Raw genomic sequence first — 11,274 nt, forward strand, 5'->3', positions numbered from 1 at the left:
CAGAGACCTCTGGGACAACATTAAATGCACCAACATTCGAATTATAGGGGTTCCAGAAGAAGAAGGGAAAAAGAAAGGGACTGAGAAAATATTTGAAGAGATTATAGTTGAAAACTTCCCTAATATGGGAAAGGAAATAGTTATTCAAGTCCAGGAAGCACAGAGAGTCCCATACAGGATAAATCAAAGGAGAAATACGCCAAGACACATATTAATCAAACTGTCAAAAATTAAATACAAAGAAAACATATTAAAAGCAGCAAGGAAAAAACAGCAAATAACACACAAGGGAATCCCCATAAGGTTAACAGCTGATCTTTCAGCCAAAACTCTGCAAGCCAGAAGGGAGTGGCAGGACATATTTAAAGTGATGAAAGAGAAAAACCTGCAACCAAGATTCCTCTACCCAGCAAGGATCTCATTCAGATTTGACAGAGAAATTAAAAGCTTTACAGACAAGCAAAAGCTGAGAGAGTTCAGCACCACCAAACCAGCTTTACAACAAATGCTAAAGGAACTTCTCTAGGCAAGAAACACAAGAGAAGGAAAAGACCTACAATAACGAACCCAAAACAATTAAGAAAATGGGAATAGGAACATACATACCGATAATTACCTTAAATGTAAATGGACTAAATGCTCCCACCAAAACACACAGATTGGCTGAATGGATACAAAAAGAAGACCCAGGGCTTCCCTGGTGGCGCAGTGGCTGAGAGTCCGCCTGCCGATGCAGGGGACACGGTTTCGTGCCCCGGTCCGGGAAGATCCCACATGCCGCGGAGCAGCTGGGCCCGTGAGCCATGGCCGCTGAGCCTGCGCGTCCGGAGCGTGTGCTCCCCAACGGGAGAGGCCACAACAGTGAGAGGCCCGCATACCGCCAAAAAAAAAAAAAAATTTTCTTAGGAATTCCCTGGTGGTCCAGTGGTTAGGACTCGGCGTTTTTCACTGCCTAGGGCCCGGGTTCAATCCCTGGTTGGGGAACTAAGATCCCACAAGCTGCGCAGGTGGCCAAAAATTTTTTTTAAAATAAAAATTTTGTTCTCTAAGAACATTACTTTTTGTTACTGGTTCCTAGAGACTGAATGGGTTTGTTCTCTGATTTTCATTCAGTAGGCAAGGTAGTTTAAATGCAACAATTTTGTGATATATGAATATTGTGGATTTTCACTGGATTCTCCTGTCTCCTCCACAGAGTAGATACTCAACAAATGCTTGTTGAATAAATGAAAGAAAATATATTAATTTATTTCAGAACTTTATCATATCTTTCATCAAGTTTTTTTCAGGAAAGATCTGCCAAAGAATAGCTTCAGTAGCATGTTCTTTGGGAAAGAGGAGGGAAGAATAAAAGGGCTAAAAGTATTTTATTTTCAGCCTATTAGAGTTACTGCTTCAAACTGTGTTTTAGTCACCTGAGCCATAAGTCAAATGGGAGGGCTATTGTATTTGAAATATATTTTTTGTTCTCCAAGGAGACTTACCTAGTTTCCCCCCTCCTCACCTGTTGCTCTGATGAGATTTTCCCTCCTTTTTAATTTATTGCACAAATGCAGCAGTTAGAAAATAAGAAGAAAGAAAAATGACCCACAGTCTTACCCCATCAATTGTCTTTAGTATTCTGTGTTCCCTTCCAGTGCTTCTGTACATAAATACATATTCTGATGTACCTGTAAGTAATCACTCATAATTTTGTCTTTGGTGTTTTAAAACCTTGCAGCCAGGCAAGACAACCTCACAGGAATGGTAGGAACGATCTGGTGTGAGGATGGGAAGAAGACAAGAAATAGTAAGGGTGGCGATTGAACCTTCCCTGTTTCATTGCACCCAATCCTCAAGCCACCCTGGTGCCATCACAGTTGTGATGCTGTGCTGTGTCAGGCAGCGCACCCAGTTTCATAGTTTCAGAATGTATTGTTTAACAGTGAGGCTTAACTTGCAGTAAATAAAGGGGTCTGCGAGTAGGGAAACTCTTCAGACTGGTTATATTATGAGCTGTAGAACTGTTGCCATTTTTCTGTTCCCTAGTTGTGCCCATGAAAGAGGTGTGTCCAGGCTAGAGACTTAGGCTCAAATGGGGGAACAGGCAGCCAAGGACCAATCTCAGTTTGGTCTGACAGGTGAATTTTAGCAACTCCCTAAACTCAACTTTTGTACCTGTAAGACTGAGTGATGCAGACAGTGATGGGAAAAACCTTTTAGAAAATAGAAGACAACTTACTGGTTACTCTGCTAATGTGATGGAAGTTGCCAACTGGAAAATGAATGAATGCAAAGAAAACCAGTGCAGCTGGATTGTGTGCCACAAGTTTATTATTCAATACTATTCTGTGGTTCAATGTACAGTACTGTATTTTTAACACACTCCGATGAGAAATCTATTCCTAAAATATTCGGGAAGATTCTGACTCTGTTTAATTGGAAGATATTTGAATTCATTAAAATATATTTGCCCTCAATAATGTCCCTCAGGCATTTTTCTTGAAAGTGAGTCGTTCCTGGTCTGCAGAGGAAGAAAAACAAACACAACAGAAGCTTTTAAAATGAAACAAAACATTGAGCCAGGGATTGATTACCTGTTTACTCTGTTACATTTCTAGTGAGCAAAATGCCTTTTGTGGGTGGGGGACAAAGGTCGTCTCTGTTCCTTAGGCCCATTCAATAAAAGGCTTAATGAGTTTATATGTAAAGATTCTTTAAGAGAGAGCTGTACAAATAAAAGGAATTATTATATGTGAGTTAGTTCCATGTGACTGTGAAGTTTCACATAGAAACAGTAGACATGACCTACCTTGGCCCCACCCTACTCCAGCAACTAATCCTCACATTTATAATCACTGAAAAACGAGACACTAAAAATAAAAACAATTTTCTAGAACAAAGGCAGACTCCTACTTTCAGCCCATCTTAATGGAGTAGGTGGTCCAAAGAAGAAAAGTGACCATTACGTAAATCACCTGTGGCTGTGGGCCTGCTGGGCTCCTGGAGTGTGATGAGTTTTCCCACCACCCTTTTAAAGTAAGTCTCTAAATGTTCATTACCTGTGAACCACTGAATGGCTCTCAAAGACGTAAGAGACATCAATGGGTGTATCCTAAGAGAAAAAGACACCTGTCAGCCAAGACCAGTCACGGCAACTCATGATTCTTTCCATTGCTACAAGTGTCCATAAGTAGACTCCTCAATTTCTAGAATTCATTTTCCCTGTGAGTTGGAGGTCTGTAGGTAGTAGTTCTTTTTCACTCCAAACCTGTGTTCCCCAAAAGATCTTCTTGGCAACAAATACCTTAAGAGTATCCACAAAATTGAAAACAAGTCAAGAGAGGCTGTGCTCTCATTACTAGGAGCATGAGGAAGTCATGTGCCTTCTTTACGTGCTCCAGTTTCACTCAACCAACTTACCTCGTAAGGATGGCCTAAGAATGAAACCATATAGATGAACATGGTTCAAAAACATTTTAAAAGCAGCATAAAAATCTAGGTTGTAATGCCGTCTCAGTGGTCCCCATCCAGTGTCCCCTCCAAAATTATACTCGGAATTCTGAGCGAGAGCCAGGTTCCCAAGCCCTCTCTCTGTGTGGTCTCTTGTCATGGTCTCATTCACCTCCAGCAGCCTCACGTTCCGATCTTAGAGCTCGCCAGTTAGCAAGACAGCTGATGGCAGGATATATGACCAGGAGAAGTGAGAACTCACAGATTTTACCTCTTTAGATCACTCCAGGTTCCAAACTCTCCAACTAGGTAAGTTTGTACTAGGATAGGATGAATATAGGACATAGTTGGCTCACTGTGTGGTCATATATAAAGCCTTAGAGTCAGGCAGAGCCTCAAATAACTTTGAAAGGATGAAAGCAGAGGGGAAATAACATTTTTATGTCTGCTGTATTCCAGGCACTATGCTTGGTACCAACCCTGTCCTAAGGACCCTAGCCTTGGATTCATACATGTTATTTGGACTCCTTTCACACCAGCTATCAACATATTTCATATTCACGGTCGACCTAGTGGCTACAAGCAGTCATTCCTTCAAGTATTTATTGAGTGCCTGCTATTTACCAGGCTTTGTTTTACAGCAAGACAGAAATCCCTGCCTTCCTGAAGCTTACATTCTGGTGGGGGAGCAGGGTATAACAAGATAAGAAGTTACATAGAAGATCAGAAGGTGATAAAGTGCTATGGAGGGAAAGCAAAATCATGGGGGTGGGGTAGAAAGTGCAGTGGAGGAGGTGAGCCAGCAGGCTGTGCACGTACCTAGGGGAGAGGGTTCCAGTCAAAGGGAACAGCAAGCGCAGAAGCCCTGAGGAGGGACAATACCTGGCTTATTTAAGGAGTGGCAAGATCAGAGTGGCTGGAGCAGGGTAAGTGAGGGGGAAGGAGTAACGGGAAAGTCGAAATAACAAGGAACCAGATCACACAAGGCCTGTAGGCCCTCATTACTCAAAGTATGGTCTGTGGACCTGCAGCATCAGCATCACCTGGGAGCTTCTTTGTAATGCAGAAGTTTGAGCCCCAGACCTGCTGAATCAGAATCTTCCTTTTAACAAGACCCCTGAGTAATTCACATGCACTTTGAAGTTTGAAAAGCATGTTGGAATGTTCAAAACAGACGTGTGACATAACTTCATTTTTCCAAGGCTCACTCGGCTGGCTGAAAAGAGACAGGATGTGGGTAAGGGTGGAAGCAGAGAGACTAGTTAGAAGCCTATTGAAATAACCTTGGTGAGAGATGATGGTTTCTTGGCCCAGGGTGGTAGAGGTGGAGTGGGAAGAAACGCTTGGATTCAGGGCCTTTTTTTTTTTTAATTGTTTTTTGGCTGCGTTGCGTCTTCATTGCTGTGCGCGGCTTTCTCTAGTTGCAGCAAGCAGGGTCTACTCTTAGTTGCAGTGCGTGGGCTTCTCATGGCGGTAGCTTCTCTTGTTGTGGAGCATGCGCTCTAGGTGTGCGGGCTTCAGTACTTGTGGCACGCGGGCTCAGTAGTTGTGGCTCACGGGCTCTAGAGCACAGGCTCAGTAGTTGTGGCGCACGGGCTTAGTTGTTCCGCGGCATGTGGGATCTTCCCGGACCAGGGCTCGAACCCGTGTCCCCTGCATTGGCAGGCAGATTCTTAACCACTGCGCCACCAGGGGAGTCCCGTCAGGGCCTATTTTTGAAGGTAGGACCAACAGGATTTCCTAATGGATGTGAGTGAAAAAGAAGAGTCAAGGATGACGCCAAGGATTTTGGCCATCAGCTGAGATGAGAAAGGCGCAGGTAGGTCGGACTTGGAAAGGCAAATCAGAAGTTCAGTTTTGGATACAATAAGTGAGATGTTTATTAAACATCCAAGTTGCAGAAATCTGGGCTGGAGATAGAAATTTGGGAATCATGAGCTAGAGGTGGCATTTAAAGCCAGGAGACTGGATAAGATCATCAAGGAGGTTAGGCTAGAGAAAAGATCCAAGGCCTGAGTTTTGGGACATTCCAACATGAAGAGGTTGGTGAGAGGAGGAGAGGCTAGTAGACCAGTAGAGAACGAATGGTCAGTGAGGCAGGAGGAAAACCAGGAGAGAATGTTGTTCTAGAAGCCAAATGGAATATTTCACGGAGGAGGGAGTGATCAGCTATGGCAAGTGCTGCAGATGGGCCAAGCGAGACGAGGACAGAAATATGACTGTTCTGTTTCACAAAGAAGGGGCCCATCAATGGCCTTGACAAGAGAAGTCTCTATTCTCGTCGAAGCCTCACCGAAGGGAACAGGGCAGAAAAGAAAGCGCTTACCGGAGGTTTGTTTGTGTTGATCTTGATGGTGAAGTAGACACTGGCACTGATTCGTGGTATGGGTCTCCGAGCAGTTGGGATGCTCCAGTGTACACAGTAGATGTAGTGGAAGCTGTGAATCACATCTTCCCTCTTTAAAAACTCTGTGTAGTGCACCCAGCGGCCGTGATACTTCCAGTGCTGTTTCATAGGAAAAAATAAAAAGCACACAAAGGAAGAAAAGCAGACTTGTGTTCAAGCTGTCTAGACGAAGGCAGCGCACAACAGTAGGGGTTACAGCCCTGCTTCTGGATCCATTTCTAACACTTTTGACGGGGATACAAACTACAGTCAACCCCCGCTTATCTCCACAGGTAGGGGAGAGAAAAGGTGGAGCTAAAATGTCAAATAAGTGAATAGTGCAGACATTGCTTGAGATTGGGCTTTGGAGCTCAGGGGCCCACGCTCAGTGTGTGTGTACATACACACCACACACACATACACGCTAACCTCCTTCCAGACCTTTTCTTGGAAGGCAACTTTGGTTAATTGGAAAATAATTAGAAAGTGCTTAGGACACGTGTTCTGCTCACTGTACTCCAGAAGACCTAAAGGTGTGACTAGAAAGTAAGGGGGCTGATTTCACAAGCTGTTTTGGAAAACCAGACTCAATTCATTGCAGCCCTAGGTGGTAGGTAAAATAAGGTCAGAAAAGGAATAGATCAGGCAGGGGATCATTCAGATCCCTCAGATCCCTTGGAGAAGCTTCCCCCTCCAAAGCACAGATCTTACTAACACCTGTGGTCCGCACAAGGCATGATGTAGCCTTGAGTCTGAGCACCAGGCCTTGAATGCCAGAGGTGTTCAACAGGTTCAACAGAACACCGTTGCACTGGCTATTGGGGCACAGAAATCTTCCTAAAAAAGATCTGAATTCAGATGCAGGTCCACAGAAGGAAGGAAGTAGGATTGTCTAACAATCCCACTGATGTAGAGAGAGAGTTTGGGAGGAGATGGTAAAAAGACTTTAGGCCTTCCTTTAAAAAAAAAAAATGTAGGCTGGCCTTCTGCCTCAGCTAACTTTATTTCAAACTTATACCCAATTGGCTGTTTCAGTTAGCCAGAGAGGAGCACCAGACCCTAGATTCCTTGAGATCAGTTCTGTGTCTTCTTACATAGATCATTTTCCCTTTCATTGAAGGAGTCTGACAGCCAACCCCATGAGGCCCGTTGGAGCATGTCTTTTTTTTCCCAACCTTTCTGTGTTACTTGATATACTTTTTCAGGCCTAATGTTTAATCTGTCACACAATCACAGACTTTGTAGCATTGGAGTGGTCCCTAAAGATCATCTAACAAGGCCCCTCACTTTGCAGATGAGGATCCTGGGGCCTAGAAACAGGAAGGGACAATCCCACACAACAGCTGGGACCCAGGCTCCCGAGCAGCCAGCTCGGAGGGCTCCCGAGCAGTGCTCTCTCCACCCCATCAGATGTCTCAGTTCTAGGATTTTCTAAAGCAGCCTTAGACGCAGTAAATTCAGCTATCTCCATCAGGCCACTCTCTTCCCATTTTTATCTCTGTGCAGTGAGTGTGTGTTATCCCATGTTTTATCATTTTTACATAACATTGCTTCATATACTCACTTCCAGGAAGCAGTATCTCATTGTGCTACTCTACCATGGATGGCTTAGCCAATTACATATTACTGGACACTCAAAATCAACAGGCACCTGGAAGTATATGCACAAAACTGTTATCGATGATAAGTGACATTTGAGGGAGTAGATCTGGGAACTTTCATTTTCTACTTTGTGTCTTTTTGCTCAGAGTTTTTTTTTTAATAATGATGTCTTATTGTAAAAATATTTTAAGTATGGTGATAGGCATGGGGGATTTTCCAGTTTTTCTTATATTAAGAACTTATTTGTATATTCTTGTTGCAAGATTGCATTCCTGAAGAAAATTAACCAATTATTATGCCCACTGGCAATGTGTAAGTGCATCAGTTCCTCCCCACAAACACACAAGCCTTGTGATACCAGATTTAATCATTCTTTTTTTGGGGGGGGGCTGCACCGCATGGCATGCGGGATCTTAGTTCCCAAGGGATTGAACCCGTGCCCCATTTCACATTGCAATGCCTTAAAATCTTTTGAATTTGCATTTTTCATTGATAGTAAACTGCATTATTTCTGTCATCAAAAAGTACTTTTCCTGTTAAGGTGGAAGAAGTATATCAGACAGACCTATGATCAAAACTTCATTTTGCTGGTTAATCAGAAAGACTTTGGGGCTTCCCTGGTGGCGCAGTGGCTGAGAGTCCGCCTGCCGATGCAGGGGACACGGTTTCGTGCCCCGGTCCGGGAAGATCCCACATGCCGCGGAGCAGCTGGGCCCGTGAGCCATGGCCGCTGAGCCTGCGCATCCGGAGCCTGTGCTCCCCAACGGGAGAGGCCACAACAGTGAGAGGCCCGCATACCGCAAAAAAAAAAAAAAAAAGAAAGACTTTGAACAAATTGCCCAACCTCTCTGAGCCTCAAGATTCGTCATCTGTAAAATGGGTACACTGAGGTACCTATACACAGGTTTGTTGTGAGGATTAAATGAGATAATGCATGTGAAGTGCTTAGTGGTGCTTGGCACATAGCAGTGCTCACTCAGGAAATGGTAACTCCTAATTTGCTGTCCCCTGGTGTATGGTGGACTCTGGGAAATCTGCAATAGGCTTGAGAAAGTTCTCCATCAGAAATGCCTAGCACTTAGATGATAGACTTCACTTCTAGGGCTTGCTGCATTAGTGGGGCTGGGAACAGGGTGATTTTATGTCAGGAGTTATATAGAGCTTTTACCTTTTCCATCACCTTCTACTTTCTAATTTTCTGTGTCCTCACAACAGCCCTTGACTTAGCTTTTCATCTGTGAAGAATAATGGTATGGAGAGAATAAATCTGTTCATGTATTCAACACATATTTATAGAACATCCTCTATGTACCTGACCTTTCTAAGGCCTGGGGACAGAGCAATGAACAAAAGTCTCTGCCCTCATGGATCATGTGGTCTGGTGATGGAAAAAAGGCAATAGTGTAAATAAAATCTGATATCATAGGTAGAGGTAAGTGCTAATGGAAAAAAAAAATAAGAGGAGAGATGGGTGCAATTTTAGATGAGGTGGCCAGGAAATGCCTCAGTGAGCAAAAGGCGTCCTAACAAAGACCTGAAGAGAGGGAAAGTGCGAACGATGAGAGTAGATCTCAGGCAAGAGGGTTCCAGCAGAGGGAACAGCAAGTGCAAAGGCCCTGAGGTGGGAGCATGCCTGGCAGTTGAACAGCAAGGAGGCAAGTATGGCTGGAGTGAGGAAGGTGAATGGGGAGAAGGTGATGGGTGATGGAGTCTGAGCAGTCAGTTGGGAGGAAGTGGGGATGGAGACTCAGATTATGTCGGGCCCTATAGGCCACTGTCCGGACTGACCTTTGCCTTTTACTCAGAACCAGTAGGATCTGCAGGGGAACATTTTCCTGCTTGTTCTGTGTCCAATTTCAGTCTGATTCACAGACTTTGGGTGCAGCAGGCAGTCACTTTTGCCCCAACCCAAATGGGAGATGTGCTCCAGAGCAGGAAGGCCCAAGAGTAACTAGTACTTTGCACCGTTTCTCTTCACTGTGCTCTTGATACCCCTTGCAATGGCAATGGCGAGCCGTGCCGCAATCACGGATGGAGGGTGTGGAGCCAGGAACCCCTGACCTTTTTCCTCCTTCCCACCTGACCAAGCCTTCCTGGGCCTGGGAAAGTGCCCTTAGGGTGGAAGGCTTGGATGGGCTGATCAGAGGAACAGAGACAGCTGGAGACTTCTCCCAGGCTGGGGGAGTTTGCCTCCACCAATTTCAACTGGTTTCTCTTCTAAGGAAATACAGTGAGTGGGGATTTCAGGCCATTCTTCTTCATCCACCCCGCCCGTTATGCAAAGCCACCCAGGGCCTTCTCCCCAGAGCTGCTGGGATAAGCCACACAAATAGGTCAGAGCCAGGACCAGGAGGAAAAAGAAAAGAAATTCATGAGCATGTGCATCTGACTGTACAGTGAATACATTCCAAAGCTAAATCAAAAAGACTCGTGATCTGTGTGCATCCCCTCTGTTAATATGAGAACTCTAAAGCTGGGGCTGGAGAACCCCTGTTTTAGAGGGGCATCTCCCTCCTTAGGCCACTAGGCCCCCATTTAGAGCAGCAGCATGGGGAAATTGCTTAGCTGAGAATATCCGATTTTCCTAGGGAAGTGTACGGTGAGGAAGACACAAACACTGGAAAATACAATTGGCTTTTCACCTTCAAAGACTATCCCATCTTGACTTTGCAACCCAGATGAGGACAGTTTTTACTTATTCAGGTCGCCTGTGATATCATTGCTTAGGCTTCCTAGAAGGACTTCCACTTTGCATCAAACAGGAGCCTTTTTTTTTTTTTTGCGGTACGTGGGCCTCTCACTGTTGTGGCCTCTCCCGTTGCAGAGCCCAGGCTCCGGACGCGCAGGCCCAGCGGCCATGGCTCACGTGCCCAACCACTCCGTAGCATGAGGGATCTTTCCGGACCGGGGCACGAACCCGTGTCCCCTGTATCGGCAGGCGGCCTCTCAACCACTGCGCCACCAGGGAAGCCCAAACAGGAGCCTTTTAATTGTTCTTCCCCTTTGTGCTGAGCTGGAGTGGTCAACGGACTTACCGAAACGAAATCCTCAATTTGTTTACGGCCCCTTTCTTCTGTGAATTCACCCTGTGTGATCCAGTCGATATTTTTGATGGGCTTTTTGGCTTCTGCAAACAAGGTATGAGTTTATTAGTTGCCTCCTAGTGTGCTGTTACATAATGAGACCATCCTTTACGCACCCCAACAGCACTACTACCTTCCACGAACTTGATAGCAGCAGCGATGACATTCTTGGCTACAGCTAGAGCTAGTTCAGTTACATTTTGAGTGTCTTCTGTATCCATCATCTGGCTTGTAGGGACCTTTATCCACATCTACTTCCTTCTGAAATTTGACATTTTTAGTCACATTCATTTTCTTTTGGCTTGGAAAAAAACTCAAAAAGTTACTTTTTGCGTGTGTGTGTGTGTGTGTGTGTGCACGCGCGCACGTGTGTACACTCTCGTCTAAGTACAGACTATCTCTTGAAGAATCATAAGACACAGGAAATGGTGTTGAGGTCCATATTCCTGAAAACCAAGGATTTGCCAATTCTCATAACCATGAAGACTTCAGCAAGACATAGCCGAATGATTCCTAACTTCCTTAGAGTTCTAACAATATTGATTTCCAGTTGAGTCTTTCTTAGAACTTCAACCCCTGCTTTAGGCCACTGAGGGCACGCGACTCTTTAAAAAAGTGTATCAAAATGATTAGAGGCAGTACAGTATAGGAGAGGTTCGTTTTTCAGGTTTTTTTCTCTTGGATTTTCCAGGTATACAATTATCTGCCGGAAACTATCATTTTTTATCTCTTTTCCTATAATATATGTGTTAGCTTTGGGTAACACTTACA

General features: G+C 44.7%; 1 protein-coding gene across 1 annotated transcript; it reads right to left on the minus strand.

Annotated features, from left to right (window-relative positions):
• Positions 1-2,291: 2,291 nt before the first annotated feature.
• On the minus strand, positions 2,292-11,051 carry AKAP14 (A-kinase anchoring protein 14). Its single transcript, XM_067724676.1, has 5 exons — positions 10,637-11,051; positions 10,456-10,547; positions 5,759-5,938; positions 3,042-3,094; positions 2,292-2,503 (listed from the first exon to the last, which is right to left on the minus strand). Exons 1-5 carry the CDS (start codon positions 10,752-10,754, stop codon positions 2,314-2,316), a joined length of 633 nt encoding a protein of 210 aa, XP_067580777.1. The 5' UTR covers positions 10,755-11,051; the 3' UTR covers positions 2,292-2,313.
• Positions 11,052-11,274: the final 223 nt, after the last annotated feature.

The sequence above is a fragment of the Pseudorca crassidens genome, chromosome X (assembly GCF_039906515.1).
Source record: "Pseudorca crassidens isolate mPseCra1 chromosome X, mPseCra1.hap1, whole genome shotgun sequence".
Classification (NCBI taxonomy): domain Eukaryota; kingdom Metazoa; phylum Chordata; class Mammalia; order Artiodactyla; family Delphinidae; genus Pseudorca; species Pseudorca crassidens.